Raw genomic sequence first — 21,615 nt, forward strand, 5'->3', positions numbered from 1 at the left:
CCGGGGGGGGGGGGGCAGAGGGACCTTTGCACCACGGCGCCGGATGGGCTTAAGACGGCCCTGCTCACGCCGACACTCACCTGATATGAAGGCACGACAGCATAGGAGTCGTGCCGCCGCCGAACACCCAGACGGTGAAGAAGACGATGAGAAGCGTTGTGCTGAACATCATCTGTCGCGCGTAGGTGGCTGTGTCCCGAATGGCCAGCGCAAAAGCCATGGCTCCACGGAGGCCTGGGAAGAAAAGGCTCGTCAAACCTCCTAAGGGCCTATTCCATTTACGTCCCGGAGCCTGAATGCAGTGTGTACATGCGAGAACGTGTGTGTGTGTGTGTGTGCATGAATGTACGCATGCATGTGCATATATATATACACACACATGAGCTGTTCTATTGTTCAAACCCCACCCCACTATCCCCAGGAAACTCTCTTCCATTTCACATGGTTCAAGAAGGATACTGACAAGCTGGAACGTGTCCAGAGGAGGGCAACCAAAATGGTCAAAGGCCTGGAAACGATGCCTTATGAGGAACGGCTTAAGCCTCCGCTTAAAGACCTCCAAAGAAGGAGACTCCACCACACTCCTTGGCAGCAAATTCCACTGCCGAACAGCTCTTACTGTCAGGAAGTTCTTCCTAATGTTGAGGTGGAATCTTCTTTCTTGTAGTTTGAATCCATTGCTCTGTGGCGCTTCTCTGGAGCAGCAGAAAACAACCTTTCTCCCTCCTCTATATGACATCCTTTTATATATTTGAACATGGCTATCATATCACCCCTTAACCTTTTCTTCTCCAGGCTAAACATACCCAGCTCAATAAGCCATTCCTCATAAGGCATTGTTTCCAGGCCTTTGACCATTTTGGTTGCCCTCTTCTGGACACGTTCCAGCTTGTCCGTATCCTTCTTGAACTATGGTGCCCAGAACTGGACACAGTACTCCAGGTGAGGTCTGACCAGAGCAGAATACAGTGGTACTATTACTTCCCTAGATCTAGACGCTATACTCCTATTGATGCAGCCTAGAATTGCATTGGCTTTTTGAACTGCTGCATCACACTGTTGACTCATGTCAAATTTGTGGTCTACCAGAACTCCTAGATCCTTTTCACATGTACTGCTCGCAAGCCAGCTGTCTCCCATCCTGAATTTGTGCCTTTCAATTTTTTTTTGCCCAAGTGTAGTACTTTACATTTCTCCTTGTTAAAATTCATCTTGTTTGCTTTGGCCCAGTTGTCTAATCTGTTAAGGTCATTTTGAAGTGTGATCCTGTCCTCTGGGGTATTAGCCACCCCTCCCAATTTGGTGTCATCTGCAAATTTGCTCAGGATGCCCTCAAGCCCATCATCCAAGCCATTGATCAAGATGTTGAATAAGACTGGGCCCAAGACAGAACCCTGTGGCACCCCACTAGTCACTACTCTCCAGGATGAGGAGGAGCCATTGATGAGCACCCTTTGGGTTCGGTCAGCCAGCCAGTTACAAATCCGCTGAATGGTAGCATTGCCTAGCCCGCATTTTACCAGCTTCTGGATCCGCATGAGGATCAAAACTAGGGGCGGGGGGGGCGGGCAAGCGATGACGTGGTCCACCTCAACATTAGGAAGAACTTCCTGACAGTAAGAGCTGTTCGGCAGTGGGATTTGCCGCCAAGGAGTGTGGTGGAGTCTCCTTCTTTGGAGGTCAGTCAGCCAGTTCCAAATCCACTGAATGGGAGCATTGTCTAGCCCAGGGGTTCCCAACAAAATTTTCTCGAGGACCCCTCATCGAGCCGCTATTGTGACAAGGACCCCCATTAATTCCCAATCCTAAAATTAAAAAGTGAGAGCCAAATTAAGAGTCTTTTTATATTTTATATTTATACATTTTTTACAGTTGCTTGAATATCAAATGCATTATCTTCCTCTTCATCTGTAGGCCTTTGTTGTTTTAACGAACCACTTTTAAACCAACGGTCCATTTTTAACTACGCGAACTGTAGCTTCCGCAAAAAACGCTTTGTTTACAAACACTACTGTTTTGCAAAGAGGCAGCGCGCGCCAGGGAGGAGGGAGGGGAATGGAGAAGACAGGGTACCTGCGCAGTAGCGCACAAATGAAGCCGACGTGTGCAAAGCAACTTGGGGAGGTGAGCGTTAGTAGAATGCGCGCGCTGCCTCTTTGCAAAACAGTAGTGTTTGTAAATGGCATACAGCAGAACTACTGCCTCTATCTAATTCTAGTTTTGCGCTAGACTCTGCTCATGCAGGAAGCAGCCAAAACAAAAAATCTGTTATCATACAAATATATTTTTTATTCTAATTGCATCTTGCGGACCCCTCTGGCATAGCTCGCGGACCCCTGGGGGTCCCCGGACCACCTGTTGGGAACCACTGGTCTAGCCCGCATTTTACCCAAGACAGAACCCTGTGGCACCCCACTAGTCACGACATCCTTTGTCTCTTTCTACAAGCAGACTTTGTACAAGTCCTCGAGGCACTAAAGCGATTCCTTTTGAAAATAATCATCGAAGGGATTTAGACGAAACACCCCGACAGGTGATTTACTCACCAGCAAACATCATCATGTGTTGGAAATTTGTCCCGATCTTGTTTCTTCTCCCCAAATTCAGTAGGAAAGAGAGAGGGTAGATGTTTGCAGCTCTCCCTAGGAACACAGCCAGCTAGATGTGGGAACACATTAAGGATTTTTTGCCCCCCTTGTTGACAGGCTTGCGAAAATCAGCACGTATCATGCAATATCCGACACTGAAGTTGACGTTTAACCCTAAAAATGGTGGGTTACCAATGTTCCTACTGCACAAGAAAGAAGAGTTTTTATCCCAACAATGACAAATAGCCATGCTCAGAAGGAGAATCAGTGGCCTTCGGAGAACATGAGTATCTCCTGCAAATCCCCAACGAGCAATTTTAGAACTGCAAAGACAAAAAACCGGACTGCCGAGAAGCAATCTCTGCCGAGAAGCAAAACACTGATTGGACCACTTCTGAGTACGGGAACATAGGATCTTTTATGTCGTCAGAACATTAGCTTATCTAACCTAGCAATGCTGTTGCCTGGATATCTCCCAGCCCTGGATTTCTTCCGGCCCTCCCTGGGGACGCAAGGAATTGAACCAGGGACCTTACTTTCCAAGTCCCGGACTGCAGAATCCGGGACCGGCAGCCTCGTGACACCGGACGTTGCGTCGACGTAACTTCCGGTGTCGCTTTGCCCTTCTATGGGCACAAAAAATGGCCGGCGGCGGCTTCGAAAGTCGCTTCGACGCATGACCGGAAGTGCGTCAACGCAACTTCCGGTGTCGCTCCGCCCATCTATGGGCACCAAAAATGGCCGACACCGGAAGTCGCGTCTACGCACTTCCGGTCATGCGTAGATGCGACTTTTGAAGCCGCCGGCGGCCATTTTTGTGCCCATAGAAGGCAAATCCGAAAGGGAAAAAAATGGCCGCCGGCAGGAGAAAATAACGGAGAAAAACGGGAGACGAAGTGATACGGGGACCACCGGGAAAAGGTAAGTAAAAACGGGGGTTTCCCGGGGAAAACGGGAGACTTGGCAGCTATGGATTGTGACATACGCCTATGGAATGACCTCTAAGAACTGCTGCAAAAATTTGCAACGCTCAACAGCTGTAAACAGCGATCATTTCTTCCTTAAGGTGGAATGATATGGTTCCCGTTCCTTTTCCATTCTGTTATCCTATGCAACGTACGCTATTGTGTACGTTGCATATATCTGAGGTTATATAGATCTGAGGTTATATCTGAGGTTTCTCCCCATTCCACATCTGCTTATTGGGGAGATGGCAAAAGGCGACTTCCCCTCTTCTGGAACAAAAGGATACGAAAGCTCCCACGACAAAAGTTGGATTGAACACATGATTCTGGAAGGTGAACAGCGTAAGGCCCATGTAGGAGAAGATGAAGTTTTCAGCCAAGAAATTGAGGAGCTCAAACAACTAAAGTACACAAAAAAAGGGGGAGAGAGAAGGAATATCAATTATAGCTGTGACACATGTCAACATAGTATAGACAACAAGTATGTCCCTAAGTGAAATGTCTGGGCAGGGAATTTATTTGGGCCAAAAAAGAGAGATGATTTTATAATTACTGCCAGAGAGATGATTTTATAATTACTGTAGTTTGGTAGTTTGAAATGGATCAATATTTAGTGTTCCTTTGACTTTAAGTCACCACATCAATACCTTTTTGCAAGAATTATTCTGGGACCGGCAGCCGTGTGACACTGGACGTTGCATCGACGTAACTTCCGGTTTCGCTTTGCCCTTCTATGGGCACCCAAAATGGCGGCCGCCGGCTTCGAAAGTCGCTTCTACGCATGTCAGGAAGTGTGTGGACGCAACTTCCGGTGTCGCTCCGCCCATCTATGGGCACCAAAAATGGCCGACACCGGAAGTCGCGTCTATGCAGGCGTCTTTTAATTAAAAGAAGCAGGCGTCTTTTAATTTCGTGACTGCTGTCACCATCTGCAGTGATCAAGGAGCCCAAGAAAGTCAAATCTCTCACTGCCTCCATTTCTTCCCCTTCTATTTGCCAGGAGGTGATGGGACCAGTGGCCATGATCTTGGTTTTTTTGATGTTGAGCTTCAGACCATATTTTGTGCTCTCCTCTTTCACCCTCATTAAAAGGTTCTTTAATTCCTCCTCACTTTCTGCCATCAAGGTTGTGTCATCTGCATACCTGAGGTTGTTGATATTTCTTCCGGCAATCTTAATTCCGGCTTGGGATTCATCTAGTCCAGCCTTTCGCATGATGAATTCTGCATATAAGTTAAATAAGCAGGGAGACAATATACAACCTTGTTGTACTCCTTTCCCAATTTTGAACCAAGCAGTTGTTCCATATCCAGTTCTAACTGTAGCTTCTTGTCCCACATAGATTTCTCAGGAGACAGATGAGGTGATCAGGCACTCCCATTTCTTGAAGAACTTGCCATAGTTTGCTGTGGTCGACACAGTCAAAGGCTTTTGCATAGTCAATGAAGCAGAAGTAGACGTTTTTCTGGAACTCTCTAGCTTTCTCCATAATCCAGCGCATGTTTGCTATTTGGTCTCTGGCTCCTCTGCCCCTTCGAAATCCAGCTTGCACTTCTGGGAGTTCTCCGAGTTATTCCAGCCCCTTCGCCACAACAAGGCATTGATCCACGAAGGGGTAAAACATCTGAAGGAGAATGAAAGAGGCACCACCTGGACAGAGGACTCACCTGTTTAGTTCTGTCCTGGGACTCAGCGGACAAGTTGTTATAAGTATAATGCGCCTGAGTGATGCCGCAAAACAACACAGCTACAACACCTGGAGGCAGAGAATTCAATTAAAACTGGCACAAAGTACATGGGACTGGGAAATGTAGAAAGGTGGAAGGAACATTCTATCACATGTGGTGGAGTTGCCCATTAGTTAAGGACTTCTGGGGAAAGATTTAGAATGAATTGAAAAAAGTGCTGAAAAACACTTTTATTAAGAATCATAGAATCATAGAATCCTAGAGTTAGACGAGACCCCAAGGGCCATCCAGTCCAACCCCCTGCCAAGCAGGAAACTCCATCAAAGCATTCTTGACATATGCCTGTCAAGCCTCTGCTTAAAGACCTCCAAAGAAGGAGACTCCACCACACTCCTTGGCAGCAAACCCCACTGCCGAACAGCTCTTACTGCCAGGAAGTTCTTCCTCATGTTGAGGTGGAATCTTATGTCTGTGTTTCAAAATAGGACTGGAATAGTGTATGTAATGAGTGGGTTAGAATGAAGAATGAAGAAATGAATTAGAGAGTGCTATATTTGTTATGAAGAGAAATGTGGAGGGGGGGGAAGGAGAAAGTCAATTGTGTAAAGGAATTATAGGGAAGCATAATTTGGTTAAGGGGTATTACATTGTTAAAGTACAAGAATATGGTTCCCTGAATGTGATGCATTTGGATGTATTTTATTTTTATGTTTATAATTGTTATTATGATTTTCTTTCTTTCTTTTCTGTATCTTTCTTTTTATGCTATGTTCCTTTTTTAGAAAATCAATAAAAATATTTTTTAAAATAAAATAAAACTGGCACAAAGTACATGGGACTGAGATGTGTTTCATTCAGTGCTGCAAACATGGGCTTTTCCTCATACAGAATGGCATAGAAACAGTCGACTGGGCAGGTCTGGGCTCGCCGAACCACAGGAACTAAAGAGACCGTCTTTTACTGCAAGTCCGATTGCTGGTTTAAGGGGATGGGGGAGGATATACCGTGTTTCTCATATTATAAGACATGTCTTATATTTATTTTTTCCTCAAAAAAACCCACTATGGCTTATTTTCAAGGGATGTCTTATTTTTTTCCTCCTCCTCCTGCCGCGGCCGGCATTGCTGCTGCGCCTATCACTATGTCTTATTTTCGGGGTATGGCTTATATTCCTTGAATGCTTAAAAATCCTGCTATGGCTTATTTTATGGGTATGTCTTAAAATATGAGAAACAGGGTACCTGTTTCACTGCAGGCTTCTGTGCCACACCAAATATGTTAGAAAAAGGAGATATATCCTATATAATAAAGTGCAAGTGTCTCTGCATCCAGTTGTCCCGTGTGTCCCTGGGTTACTGCGCATGTGCCCCAGGGACACAGGGATTGGAGGCAGAGACACACGCACACGCGCGCTCTCCCCCCCTCTGCCAACCGCTGCTCCCGGCGGACAGCAGCAAGTCCCCCCCACCCCTCTGCCTACCGTTTCGTCGGCGGAACTGCCTCCGTCAAGAGAGGGTGCCCCCACCCACCCACTCAGCCAGCCCAGCTGCCCAACACCGTGTGGCGCTCCTCGGGAGAGGGAGGGAACGCCGCGGCCCCGCCGCTCCTCTCATCTGTTCTAGCGCCCGTTTACTTAACGGGCTGAAGACACACTATCTTCCTACAATCCTCCTGAAAGACTCTGGGGAAACCTCCACGCTTTTTTACGTGGTTTTGCATGAGATAATATCGGCAAGCCGCAGCTCCCAGCGGACGCAGCTCTTCAGCTTGGCTCTCTAAGGGTTAAGAAGAACGAGCTGCAGCTCCTAGAGAGGCCCAGGAAGATGAAAGGGTAGAGCGTGTCAGTTTGGGGAAAGGGGGCGAGTTCCTTCCTGTTTGAATTGCCTCCACCGGAGGATGAATGGAGGAAAGAGCGGAACAAAGAAAAGCGGCTTGCGATGCAGAGGGGAGGATGGAGAGTACGCAGCAATGGAGGGAACGCAAACAGTAGCCAGCCTTTCTCCTTCCTGGGGGTTCTGCGAACCCTGGGATGTCTCCTTGCTGTCGGCGGCTGGGGGAGAGGAACGGAGGAGGAGAAAGCAGCGCTTTCTCCTCCTCCGTTCCTGTCCCCCTGCCGCCGACAGCAAGGACAGGTCCCAGGATGTTCTAGCGCCCGTTATTGAACGGGCTGAAATACACTAGTCCTATATAATAAAGTCCCTGTGTCTCTGCATCCAGTCCCTGTGTTTCTGTGTCTGCGCTACTGCGCATGTGCCCCATGGGCAGCCCTAACCCAAACCCTAACCCTAAACCTCCCTGCCTCAGTTAGCCAATCAGTCCGTCAGAGCTTGAGAGTCGTGTGTTGTTCGTTGGCGGCAGCGGAGCAGGGCAGGACGGTCTGCTCTGGCCGGTTGGTTGGGCTGAGCAGGAGACGGAGGAGCGAAAATAAGTGGGTGTGTGTGTGTGAGGGGGAGGAGACTGAGCCTGGCTTAAGCCTGCACGCGTTTACTCAGGAGTAAGTCCCTGTGTTATGTGGGGTCTACTTCCTGGTAAGAGCGCTCCAGACGGCCCACTTGGCGGACTTGGAATGCAAGGAAAATCCCAGTGAATTGTATTGCCAGCTCCCTTTCGTCCCGCGTTTGACTGGGGATTGCGAAGTCCTGACACGGATTCTCCACTGACTCTGAACTGGAGCGACCTCCCATCTCCACCCCCAATGTTAGGCTAGCCTTTAAATGGGGGTGGGGTGGGATGGGAGATGTGAGAGACAGGGGATATCGGGAGGTCCCTCCCATCTTGAGATCCAGCCCATCTCCGAGCGCTGGGAAAAGCAGGGAGAGTTCCGACTCAAGTGGAGAAGCAGGAAGTGGTGTCCGAGGCTCAGGCAAGGTAGCAGAGCCATTGCCCAAGGAGGGACAGGAAGGGGGGAGCAAGGGGGGAAGGCCAATCCCACCTACTCCGGAATTGCGCAAAAAACGTCTGGGGAAGAGGCTTGGTCTCCCCAAGCTTTTATGCTGGAGAAAAACGCGCCAATCTCCATTCGGAGGTACTGAAGAAGACGGATAAGATGTGTCAATCTCTGTAAATAGCACTGCCTTTAGCACTGTAAATACACAGCACCAATAAAAGAATAAAATGCAGAGCTGTGTGGAGTCGTTACTCTGAAGTAGCCCACCCAGGCCACTGTGACAGCTACCTCCGAATCTTTTTTTGGGCTACTTTGGAGTTGCCGGAATGAGCGCGCAAGAGGCGAAGAAATTGCGGCAGCTAGCGGAGCAAGCCCAGCAGGAGCTGCAGCAACTGGCGGTACAGGCACAGGGAGAATTAAAAGCGGCCAAAAAGGAAACGCGGAAAAGCCAGGAGGAGAGGCAGAATCTCCTTGACCAGGTGAGATCGCTACAGGATAAAGAGCAGCAGTTAAGAACGCTAGCAGTGGAGCTCCAAAACAAGTTGGATGCAGAGAAAAACAAGGGCGGGGAGGGGGCCCAACTCCAAGTGCTGCCGGGAAGGAGAGCGGGGACCCTAGTAAGCAAGTTCAACGGGGACCCAAGGGAATATCAGGGCTTTGAGACTGAGATATTGTATGCCCTTGAGCTGCACAATGATGAGTTCCCTGATGATGCGCACAGAGTAGCGTTTATAGTGGAACATCTGACCGGACCAGCAAGGGAGTGGCTCAGACCGTTAATCGCGGCAAAAAACCCTTGCATGAAGAATGTCAAATTATTTATAGAAGCTTTAAAAGTAATGCATGCGAGTGACAGTCATATGGACCATACCAAAGAGGAACTTCATAATTTACGCCAGGGAAAAATGACAGTTCGCGAATATTGGGCTAAATTCACCATGCTGGTGCACAAGCTGGGGTGGGAGCTTCACTCGCCTCCAATGGAAGCTGCGTTCTATTTGGGACTGCATGCTGATGTGAAGGACGAGCTCTCGAGAGGTCCGAAGCCCAATAATATGGATGAGTTGAGTAAAGCGGCTCTGGCGGTGGGGGTGAGGCAGGAATCTCGGTGGAACGACAAGCAAACAACGCGCGCAACACGGCCTTGGTTCCCACGGTCGCAGGAGAAGCCACTCCCCCAACAGCCATCCCAGGCCACGCCTGGGGCCGGGGCAGACCAGGAACTCATGCAACTTGATAGCGCGGGCGCGCGCGGGCTTTTCAAACCCCAGCGGCGCCAAGACGCAAGGAGGGAAGGGGCGGGAACTGCTTCCTCTGCAACTCCCCTCAGCATCTCGTCAGAAACTGCCCCCACCGCAGGGAATGGCAAGGGAAGGCGGGAACGGTGGTGCCCTCCCCCACTGACGCAGCACCACAGCAGGGAAACGAGACAGCCTGGCTGCAGGAGACAAGGGGCAGCAGCCAGGCGCAATCGGCAGACAACAGCCCCAGCCCACCCACCCGCACGGCGAGGAGCAGCGCCAGCCCACCCACCCCAGAGCAGGGGTGGTTCTAGAAGTGACGCTAGCACTCCCAAATGGGTACCCCCTGACCGTCCTGGGTCTGATAGATTCGGGAGCGTCAGCGAACTTTTTTTCGAGGGAATTTGCAGAAGCGCACCAGATCCAACTTCTGCAGCTGGACTTTCCCCTGCACGTCTCCACCATTAACGGCAGGGAGTTGCTGGGAGGGGCCATCACCCATCAGGCCCCCCCCATGAGAATGACGGTGGGACGGCACTCAGAGACACTGGCATTCAACGTCACCACCATCTCAGACCCCCCCCATCGTCTTGGGCATGAGCTGGCTGGCGCGCCATGACCCCTCCATCAGTTGGCACCAGAGATGCATCACGTTTGGATCGGACTTTTGTCTGGAACATTGCATGCAGCGCCAACCAGGGGAGGGGCCACCGATAGCCACGGTGGCCACCATGCACGTCAAGGGGGGGAGAGGCGATTCCCAAGCCATATTGGGACCTGCAGGAGGTCTTTAGCGAAGCGGAATCCGACCACCTACCCCCCCCCCACAGGTCGTTTGACTGCCAGATCAACCTGGTGCCAGGGGCCACGCTACCCCCAGCCAAGCTGTACTCCATGTCAGATCAGGAACTAGAGGATCTGCGGGCCTTCATCGACAAGAACCTCAAGAGGGGATTCATCAGAGAAAGCAAGGCAGCAGGGGGCAGCCCGGTCTTCTGGGTGGACAAGAAAGACACGCAACAGCGCCGCCTGGTGGTTGATTTCAGAAGGCTGAACAGCATGACGGAACCGGTGGCTTTCCCAATGCCCAGAGTGGACGATCTGCTGACAGCGGCACGCAGGGGCAAGATCTTCACCAAGCTCGACCTGAGGGGGGCGTACAACTTGATCAGGATCCGGGAAGGCGATGAGTGGAAGACCACGATGTTCACGCCGCTGGGCTCTTTTGAATATCTGGTGATGCCCTTCGGTTTGCAAGGGGGCTCAGCATGCTTCCAGGCCTTCATGCACCACGTACTGGGGACCCTCCTCTTCAAGAACTGCTTGGTCTTTTTGGATGACATCCTTATTTACTCCAATGACCCAGTGCAGCATGTGAAGGATGTCAGGGAGGTGTTGCAGCGCCTGAAAGAGCACCACCTGTATGTGAAGCTGGAGAAGTGCAAGTTTCACACCAAGGAGGTGGACTTCCTGGGCTACAAGCTGTCAGACAAGGGGCTAGCGATGGACAAGGACAAGGTGCAGGCCATCCTGGACTGGCACAGCCCCAGGACGCGCAAAGATGCCCAACGCCTACTAGGCTTCGTCAACTTCTACAGGAAGTTCATCAAGAACTTCTCTCGTGTTATGGCTCCCATCACTGACTGCCTGAGAGGCAAACAGAAGTTCAGGTGGACACCGGAGGCGCAAGCAGCGTTCGAAGGCCTCAAGAGGGTGTTCGCCTCAGACCAGAACCTGTTCCACGTGGTGCAGGACGCGCCCCTACGCGTCGAGACCGACGCTTCAGACCGTGCGGTGGGCGCGGTCTTACTGCAACTGGATGCCAACAGAGAGTGGAGACCCTGTGCCTTTTTCTCCAGAAAGCTGACCCAGCCAGAGCGCAACTACACGGTGTTTGATAAGGAACTTTTGGCGATCCATTCTGCGTTTAAACACTGGAGACACTTCCTGGTGGGCGCCAAGCACCCCATTCAGGTGTGCACGGACCACAATAACCTGGAGTTCTGGAGAACAGCCAGGGTGCTCAACCAGCGGCAGATACGGTGGGCAGAGTTCTTCTCGCACTTCAACTTCTCCATCCACTACATACCGGGGGAGCAGAATGTCAGGGCGGATGCCCTCTCCCGCAAGCCAGAGTACATGGAGGAGGAGTTGCCACCAGCACCCCGACACGTGTTTCCCCCGTCGGCATGGTCCTGCGGAGCAGCAGTGGTGAGCGAGGCAGAACTCACAGCACTGACGGCAGCAGATGAGTTCGCCACCCGCATCTTCAGAGATCTGCGAGGGGGGAGGGAGCAAGCCAAAGACTTTGCAGAACGAAGGGGGTTGCTTTTTTACAGGGGAGCCCTGTACCTGCCCACCACCCAGCTCAGAGGTAAGGTCCTCAAGCAGATGCACGACAACCCAACGGCGGGTCATTTTGGAAGGGACAAGACCACTCACTTAGTCATGAGACACTTCTGGTGGCCAGGGGTGCGGGAGGATGTTCGGGACTATGTAAGAGGCTGTGACACCTGCCAGTGAGCAAAGGTAGTCAGAGCAGCACCAGCAGGGTTGCTGGAGCCATTAGCCACACCGCACAGGCCGTGGGAAGTAGTGTCCATGGACTTCATCACCGACCTGCCTTCGTCCAGGGGCAAGACCGCAGTGTTGGTGGTGGTGGACCTCATGTCCAAAATGTGTCATTTTATACCGTGTGCCAGGGCGGTCTCCGCAGAGGAGACGGCCAAACTGTTCGTTGACCACGTATTCAGACTGCATGGATTACCCTTAAGGGTTATTTCGGACCGAGGCCGCCAATTTGTTTCCAGGCTCTGGCGGCGGCTCATGAACCTCCTGCAGGTGGAGGTCAGCTTGTCGACGGCCCGGCACCCGCAGACCAATGGACAGGCGGAGAGGGTCAACGCCATTTTGCAGCAGTACCTGAGATGCTACGTCAGCCAGAGGCAAACGGACTGGGTGGATCGCCTGCCACTGGCAGAATTTGCCCACAACAATGCAGTGCACGTCTCTACAGGGGTGTCGCCCTTTAAGGCCAACTACGGGCGCGACCTCAGATCTTTCCCAGAGAGGGAGAGGGAGGAGGAGGGCCCACAGGCAGAGGATTGGGCGGAGGAACTGGAGATGGTGCACCAGCAGCTCAGAGAGCACTTGGAGAGGGCCAAGGAAGCGTACAAGAAGGGGGCAGATCGCCACAGGCGACCGGGGTAGGTCATCATGGTGGGGGACAAGGTGTGGTTGTCCTCTGAGTGCCTTCCCACCAGAGGGCGGTGCAAAAAGTTGGCGCCCAGAAGGTTGGGCCCCTTCACGGTCACGCAACAGGTCAATCCGGTAGCCTTCAGGCTGGAACTGCCGGAAGACATGAGGGTGCACCCAGTATTTCATAGATCGCTGCTGTCGCCGTACAGGGAAAGCAGCCGGTTCCAAGGCAGCAAACAGCCCCCCGAGGGAGGGGGGGAGAGGGGAGGCAGGGAGCAACTCAATGAAGCCACGGCCATCCTTGATTCACGAAGAGGGGTGGGGGGCCTGGAGTACCTCATGGCGTGGGAGGATGCCCCGCCGTCCCAGAATGAATGGGTACCAGCCACGGAAATACAGGAGGAATTCTTAGTGGAAGAATTCCACGCCCTCTTCCCCCACAGGCCCAAGCCCTGGCACATGGAAAGGGATGGAGAGGGGGAAGGGCCGGAGGAAGAGGGCACAGAGAGCAGTTCTCCATGGAGGTGGGAAGCGGAGTTTGAGGATCCTGAGGAAGAGGTGTGGGTTTCTCCGAGGTTCACCACATCAGAGGCAGGGGAGGACTGGCAGCAGATTTTTACTCCCACCAGCTCTGATGCCACAGACTTTTTTTTTATTTATTTTTTTAAAATTGTATTTTATTGATTTTATAATATAGAAAGAAAAAAGGAAAAAAGACAAGCATACAAAAGAGCTACTACATAACATATTTACCACTGGCTTCCGCCCACCCTCCCAGAGCCCTCTCCTCCCACCAGAGGGACTCCCGAAAGACAGGCAGCCGGCAGTGTTTCCTTTTGTAGTTGAATTTCTCCCCCACCCCTCCCTCCCCTCCCCAGGGCCCCCCCTGCCACCGAGAGGCTCTAAGAGAGAGAACGAAGGGGGGGCATCCGTCCAACCAATTTCCAAACAGAAGAAGAAAAGAGAAAAAAAAGAAAAGAAAAAGAGAAAACCAAAGAAGAAGAAAAAAATGGAGGGATCCCCCTAAAAAAGAAAAAAAAGAAAAAATAAAGGAAAAAATAGAACTAAAAAGTAAAAAGGAATAAAAAGAAAAAATAAAAGAAAAAGGACCTCCCCAAACCTCCCCCCTATCCCGACTTCCATTTTCAATTCTTATTTAGCAGTATTCTTAATCCCATTCTATTACTACAGAAAAAAAGAAAAATTACCTTATATTATAAAAGCTATCCCAATTTTTAAATCCTCTTAATCAAACTAAATTTATATTTCCGAATCTTTTCATAATCAAATCTACTCATTACCTTTTTTTTTGACCAGCCTATCTTTTTTCCCCCTCCAAAGAACCTCTTTATTATTCTTACTTTCACAAATTTTTAAACATCGTTATCATCCCCTCCCCACCCCGGTCACGGCCTTTCCCTTCCAGTCCAGCAAGTTCCAAAGTCGTCAGTCCAGTTATCAGTCCTTTTTGTCTATCCTGAATAGTTAAATATTCAATCTTCCTTCAACCCACCCCCTTCCTAACCTGATTCAAAATCCAAACTCCTCTATCTCCCCCTCCCCAGTCTCCTTTTCTTCTTTGCCGTCCATTTTTCTCATGGGTGTTCTGTCTCTCCTGTGACTCTTGCATTGTTGACTCCTGTGATCCATCTTTATTCTTTTGATTTTCCTTTTTCCCGTCGCTCAGATCATACAGCCATTTCCCATCCTGTACCCTTTTTCCAGTTAAGACCTTTTCCTGTAATTCTTGTGTTCTTTCTTTAACCAAATCCTCTTTTTGCAGATCTTGCTTCTTTTCATTTGGTAAGTCCCGTTCTCTGAGCTCCTGTAAGTCTTGGTTTATTTCCAACAGTTGTTGCTGAGTCTTGTGCGTCTCTATTCTGAGTTCCCATAAGAGTCTTATCACTTTGTCCTTGAACGCTGATATATGTTCTTTCGTTGTCATTTTTCCAGCTTAGTGTGGGTGGAGTGAGGATTGAAAGCCAGGCGATGGTTATAAAAGACATATATTGTCACAAATCCAAACTGGAAACTGTATATAATCCGCAATATATAACTTCAACTTTAAAATTGTTTCAAACAGTCCGTCAAAGAGTTTTTAAGTATCAAATCCTTGTTAACATCCATCTTCGCAAACAGCTTACTGTCCTCTCCGGGCTGCCGATTTCGGGGTGGAGAGAGGCTCTCCCTTTCTTGAAGTGCAGGGAATATTAACCTTGAAATAACTCTCCCCCCTGTACCCTGCCTCCGGAGGTGATTCTATAAAATAGTCTCTGAAGGAATTCAGATAATATACTGCTTTTCGTCGGCACTGGTCTCCCTTTTTGTTACACTGCTTCTTAAATCAATCAGTGGGAGAAGGTGGCTTCCGTTTTTTCCCTTACTCCCGTTTGCCAAATTGTAATCCAATATCGTAATATAATATATTCAAGCTTTACTCACGGGTTCCAATTTTTCCGAATCTACGAATTTGGAAGAATCTGCCGCTCACCACCACCGGACTCGAAGCTTCACTTTGCTGAGGTAACGCTGTTCTCCAAAATGGCCCCCGCGACTACAACCCTTTCGCTCCGGGGCTCTTATTAGAGCTCACCAAAGGATCGGGGAGTCGCTAAAAAATGGGGCACCGCTGGAGCTTTGTTTCCAGAACTCTCTATCTGGAACTCTTTTGGGGCGCTGCGGCGCTTTCGCAGCCTTCCCCCCCCCCTCAGCAAAGCCGGGCTGTCTCAGCGCTCGAGACAAACCCCGCCGGCCAGATCGGGCGACAAACCGGAAGTCTGATGCCACAGACTTTTTGGGCTTTCCGTCTTCTCAGGGGGAAGGAGGAAGCTCGCTGGAGTGGGGGGAGGTTTTCACGCCCACGGGCTCCGACAACACAGATTTTTGAGGTTTTCAGTCGTCCCCGGCACCCTCGGGGCCCCTAGGGAGGGGAGAAGGGGGGCCTGGGAGGGGGGTGGATGTGAGGGACAGGGGATATCGGGAGGTCCCTCCCATCTTGAGATCCAGCCCATCTCCGAGCGCTGGGGAAAGCAGGGAGAGTTCCGACTCAAGTGGAGAAGCAGGAAGTGGTGTCCGAGGCTCAGGCAAGGTAGCAGAGCCACTGCCCAAGGTGGGACAGGAAGGGGGGAGCAAGGGGGGAAGGCCAATCCCACCGACTCCGGAATTGCGCAAGAAACTTCGGGGGAAGAGGCTGGGTCTCCCCAAGCTTTTATGCTGGAGGAGAACGCGCCAACCTCCATTCGGAGGTACTGAAGAAGACGGATAAGATGTGTCAATCTCTGTAAATAGCACTGCCTTTAGCACTGTAAATACACAGCACCAATAAAAGGATAAAATGCAGAGCTGTGTGGAGTCGTTACTCTGAAGTAGCCCACCCAGGCCACTGTGACAGGAGAGAAGCAGTTTAGGAATATTTCTGAGAGGAAATTTTCCTTCTTTGGAAAACACACACATGGCATTACATGGCCATAGCTTTTTAGAGGAAGAGCAGGAAACATCAGAAAAGAAAACTGAAAATGAATAGGATTGGCCTAAAACTTCCCTGTTCTATTAGAAATGGCATTGGTTCTCTTGGACGTGCCACAGTTGTTCAGTTCCCTTTTTCCTTTATCATCTGTGATGCACTGATTCTTTCACAAAGTTTACACCACATATGTTCTAGCACCCGTTATTTTAACGGGCTTCAAGATACTAGTATATATATAATAGTAACAGGAGACTTCATAGAATCATAGAATCCTAGAGATGGAAGAGACCCCAAGGGCCATCCAGTCCAACTCCCTGCCAAGCAGGAAACACCATCAAAGCATTCTTGACATATGCCCGTCAAGCCTCTGCTTAAAGACCTCCAAAGAAGGAGACTCCACCACACTCCTTGGCAGCAAGTTCCACTGCCGAACAGCTCTTACTGTCAGGAAGTTCTTCCTAATGTTGAGGTGTTCAACTAACTAATGTTCAACTCCCCCGACGTCTGATAGAACTCAAACTCTGCCAGGAATATAAGGCCCAACAAATTCCTCCGTTGCCTGACTATTTGAGAAGAATATTGAGAAGCTGGAAGGTTGGCAGAGAAGGGGCAACCGAGATAAACAATGGTCTGGGAAGCAAGCCTGATGAGGAACGGTTGAGGGAGCTAGGCGTGTTTCGCCCAGAGGAGACTCGGAAGAGATTTGAAGGTCACCTTCAAATATATTGAGGGCTGCCCTATGGAAGATGGAGCAAGCTTGCTTTCTCCTGTTCCAGAAGGTAGGACTCAAATAAATGTTGGCGTAGCGCTGAATGGAGTTTGTCGTTTGGTTCCTTTAGGTCAGGGGCCAGCAAACCACAGGCCGTGGGCCGGATCCAGCCCAATTGCCCTCTGGATCCGGCCCGCGAACGGTTCTGCAATTGCCACTTGGATCGGCGCAATCGCATTTTCCCCCCCAGGTGCCTGTTTGTTTGTTTTTGCGATCCCCCCCCCCGAACTACATCTCCCAGCATACTCCAAGGTTTCTTTCCTCCATAACCAATTATCAGATCTCTTTGAAATTTGACACAGAGCTCAATAAGAGGATAAGGACAGTAAGAGCTGTTCGGCAGTGGGATTTGCTGCCAAGAAGTGTGGTGGAGTCTCCGGCTTAGGGAGCTGGGTATGTTTAGCCTGGAGAAGAGAAGGTTAAGGGGTGATATGATAGCCATGTTCAAATATATGAAAGGATGTCATATGGAGGAGGGAGAAAGATTGTTTTCTGCTGCTCCAGAGAAGCGGACACGGAGCAATGGATTCAAACTGACAGTAAGAGCTGTTCGACAGTGGAATTTGCTGCCAAGAAGTGCGGTGGAGTCTCCTTCTTTGGAGGTCTTTAAGCAGAGGCTTGACAGCCATATGTCAAGAATGCTTTGATGGTGTTTCCTGCTTGGCAGGGGGTTGGACTGGATGGCCCTTGGGGTCTCTTCCAACTCTAGGATTGTAGGATTTCAAAAGATTTTATAAATGCCTTTTTATGGAGAAAATAAAATAAAATGTACACGTGTCGAGGGTCTCGAGAGACAGACGCCGCCGATGTTTTAAAATGTTGAAGTGCTATAAAATCAAAACCATTTGATATAGAGGGGGGAAATGTAGGAGGGTGAAAGGTTGTTTGCTGCTGCTCCAGAGAAGCGGACACGGAGCAATGGATTCAAACGACAAGAAAGAAGATTCCACCTCAACATGAGGAAGAACTTCCTGACAGTAAGAGCTGTTCGACAGTGGGATTTGCTGCCAAGGAGTGTGGTGGAGTCTCCTTCTTTGGAGGTCTTTAAGCAGAAGCTTGACACCCATCTGTCAGGAATGCTTTGGTGGCGTTTCCTGTTTGGCAGGGGGTTGGACTGGATGGCCCTTGTGGACTCTCTAGGATTCTAGGATTTCAATGGCTTAAAATGACGAGAAAAGAGATTCCGACTCAACATCAAGAAGACCCTTCTGATAGTACGATCCGATCTGTTCAACAGCGGAACAGTCTCCCTTAGGAGGTGGCAAACTCTCCTTCCTTGGGTGTTTTAAAGCGATCTGTCAGGGATGATCTAGCTGAGATTCCTGCATTGCAGGGGGGTTGGACTGGATGACCCTCGGGGGTCCCGTCCAACTCTACACAGCTCCGATTCTAAGACTCTGTATAATAACCGTTATCGCCCACATCGCATCAAGCAAGCCGACACACACAGACCAGACGACAGGCCATGGCTTACCTGTAAAGCCACAAGCTTCGGCCAAGAGAAAGGTGCTCCAAGACATCAGGAAAAACAGGCCCGTTTCCAGCAGCTGGAACTCGCGGAGTTTGGTGAATTTGGTGACGTGGCAGAGGGGTTAAGGAAAAGACACAAGTGGATGAAAATATCCAGCAGAGAAAAACAGAGCAAGAAGCAAGGAATCTCCTAATTTGATTATTCAGGCCCCGAAGGACAGTCATATATGTATGTAGATTATTTACCCATAAAATCATAGAATCCTAGAGTTGGAAGAGACCTCAAGGGCCATCCAGTCCAACCCCCTGCCAAGCAGGAAACATCAAAGCATTCTTGACAGGTGGCTGTCAAGCCTCCACTTAAAGACCTCCAAAGAAGGAGACTCCACCACACTCCTTGGCAGCAAATTCCACTGTCGAACAGCACTTACTGTCAGGAAGTTCATAGAATCATAGAATCCTAGAATCCTAGAGTTGGAAGAGACCCCAAGGGCCATCCAGTCCAACCCCCTGCCAAGCAGGAAACACCATCAAAGCATTCCTGACATATGGCTGTCAAGCCTCTGCTTAAAGACCTCCAAAGAAGGAGACTCCACCACACTTCTTGGCAGCAAATCCCACTGTCGAACAGCTCTTACTGTCAGGACATAGTGATAGGCGCAGCAGCAATGCCGGCCACGGCAGCAGGAGGAGGAAAAAATAATACATCCCCTGAAAATAAGCCATAGTGTGGGTTTTTTTCAGGAAAAATAAATATAATACAGTGTCTTCTTTTCGGAGAAACACTGGTATCACCAAAGAGTACTTGTCCCAAACCTGGATCTTGCCCTCTATGGAATTCTTCATTTTATTATACCTAGCATTTTATCTTTTAACCAAAATACAAAAAAACAACAAGTATTCACCCTGACTTCTCCAAGCACCTTGTCCACATCCTTGAGCCTTACTAACTGTAATGAATGAATTTATTAATATGGTCGCCAGACCTCCAAAGGAGGAGACTCACTCCACCACACTCCTTGGCAGCAAATCCCACTGCCGAACAGCTCTTACTGTCAGGGCGTTCTTCCTAATGTTGAGGTGGAATATTCTTCCTCAAGGGCCATCCAGTCCAACCCCCTGCCAAGCAGGAAACACCATCAAAGCATTCTTGACATATGCCTGTCAAGCCTCTGCTTAAAGACCTCAAAAGAAGGAGACTCCGCCACACTCCTTGGCAGCAAATCCCACTGCCGAACAGCTCTTACTGTCAGGAAGTTCTTCCTCATGTTGAGGTGGAATCTTCTTTCTTGTAGCTTGAATCCATTGCTCCGTGTCCACTTCTCTGGAGCAGCAGAAAACAACCTTTCTCCCTCCTCTATATGACATCCTTTCATATATATTTGAACATGGCTATCATATCACCCCTTAACCTTCTCTTCTCCAGGCTAAACATACCCAGCTCCCTAAGCCGTTCCTCATAAGGCATTGTTTCCAGGCCTTTGACCATTTTGGTTGCCCTCCTCTGGGCACGTTCCAGCTTGTCAGTATCCTTCTTGAACTGTGGTGCCCAGAACTGGACACAGTACTCCAGGTGAGGTCTGACCTGAGCAGAATACAGTGGTACTATTACTACCCTTGATCTAGACGCTATACTCCTATTGGTGCAGCCCAGAATTGCATTGGCTTTTTTAGCTGCTGCATCACACTGTTGCCTCATGTCAAGTTTGTGGTCTACCAAGACTCCTAGATCCTTTTCGCATGTACTGCTCTCAAGCCAGGTGTCTCCCATCCTGTATTTGTGCCTAGAATCACAATCGCTTCTAATTCTGCTCATACATCAATTCTACAATATTTTTTATAGTAAGTTCTAAATTTCTTCCATTCCTCTTCCACCTTCTCCTCTCCCCGGTTGCGTAGTCCTTTTTACATTTTTCAGCCAAGCTGTTAACAACGTTGAAAACTACACCTTGGCCGCCTCCCAAAGTTACACCCCCGTGTATTATGCTGAAGAAAAATGGTTCGAATTTGCAGAGACATGAAGCAGTTACCGGTAGAAGCTTAGCTGCCAAGTACCCCGTTTTCCCCGGGAAACCTCCGTTTTTACTTACCTTTTCCCGGTGGCCCCCCGTATCACTTCGTCTCCCGTTTTTCCTCCGTTATTTTCTCCTGCCGGCGGCCATTTTTTTCCTTTCCGATTTGCCCTTCTATGGGCGCCAAAAATGGCCGCCGCCGGCTTCAAAAGTCGCACCTACGCATGCCCGGAAGTGCATAGACACAACTTCCGGTGTCGGCGGCCGCCGTTTTTGGTGCCCAGAGATGGGCGGAGCGACACCGGAAGTCGCGCCGACGCAACTTCCGGTGCCACACGGCTGCCGGTCGCGGATTCTGCAGTCCGGGACTTGGAAGGTAAGGTTAGAAAGCAAGTCTCACGCCTTGAACTAAAAGGATATAAACGCCGTCACCACTCCGGTTGCCGCTCCCATGGCGAACGATCCGCTGAAGATCCCCAGGAAAATCCCAATGGACTTGAACATCGCTGTCAAATCAAAAGTGTGGCTGTTGTCTCCTGCTGGTTGGTAGGCGACGATCGAGCTGGATGCAAACAGACACAAATGTTTCTTATTAGCGTACCTTCCGGTGCATTGCAGGGCAACTGGGTTCGACAGGAAAGCCCTGCTCAACATCAGGGCAACTGAGGCAGCTCCGCAACAGAGAGCAGCATCTTCAATATTGACAAGCAAGGAAAGTCTTTATCCTAAGCACAGGTGCATGGGAATGCTTGCTTGCCTTGCCGATCAAAGGGGTGCAGGTGAGAATGGGGAATTTGGGTGTCTAGTTTGGACAGGGATATGGAACCCTGAGGTCATAAGAAGACAAGAAGCACCTGCTAGACCAGACCAATTGCCCATCTAGTCCATACCTGCCAAGTTGCTGTCAGAGAAATAAGGGACCGGGCCGGAAATAGCAGGCCGGAAGTAGCGCTGCAGCCATTTTGGAACTGGGCAGAGCAGCGTCGAAAGCCGCTTCCGAGCATGCTCCACCCAGTTCTAAAATGGCCGCCGCGCCAGAATAAACCGGGGGGAAAACAAAAAAATCCGTTTTTTTCAGCTAGGAACAGCTGGGAAAACGGGGATTTCCCGGGGAAAACGGGAGACTTGGCAGCTATGGAGGCTTCCCAGATGACATCTGTAATGGCTCCTGCGAAATGTCGCTTACTTGAACTTTGAGAAAGACGACAGAGAACTTACGAAGACAGGACGATGGCAACTGCATCATTGAGGACACTTTCGCCAAAAAGAAGGGCGTACAGCTCGACATCCACCTGAAGCTCGTGGAAAATGGCAAGTACCGTCACTGTCCA

The 21,615-nt window shown here is 49.9% G+C and overlaps 1 protein-coding gene across 1 annotated transcript in view; it reads right to left on the reverse strand.

The window, feature by feature from the left end:
- LOC132591435 (sodium/hydrogen exchanger 6-like) overlaps positions 1–21,615 on the reverse strand; it is a 51,114-nt gene that overhangs the window by 10,033 nt on the left and 19,466 nt on the right. Inside the window, exons 6-12 of the mRNA XM_060270012.1 lie at positions 21,503–21,608; positions 20,705–20,846; positions 18,277–18,382; positions 5,221–5,309; positions 3,841–3,954; positions 2,547–2,658; positions 81–234 (exon numbers count right to left, since the gene is read on the reverse strand). Of these exons, the coding sequence (XP_060125995.1) occupies positions 81–234; positions 2,547–2,658; positions 3,841–3,954; positions 5,221–5,309; positions 18,277–18,382; positions 20,705–20,846; positions 21,503–21,608 (823 nt within the window). The remainder of the gene's footprint in view (positions 1–80; positions 235–2,546; positions 2,659–3,840; positions 3,955–5,220; positions 5,310–18,276; positions 18,383–20,704; positions 20,847–21,502; positions 21,609–21,615) is intronic.

Source organism: Zootoca vivipara, chromosome W (genome assembly GCF_963506605.1).
Source record: "Zootoca vivipara chromosome W, rZooViv1.1, whole genome shotgun sequence".
NCBI lineage: Eukaryota > Metazoa > Chordata > Lepidosauria > Squamata > Lacertidae > Zootoca > Zootoca vivipara.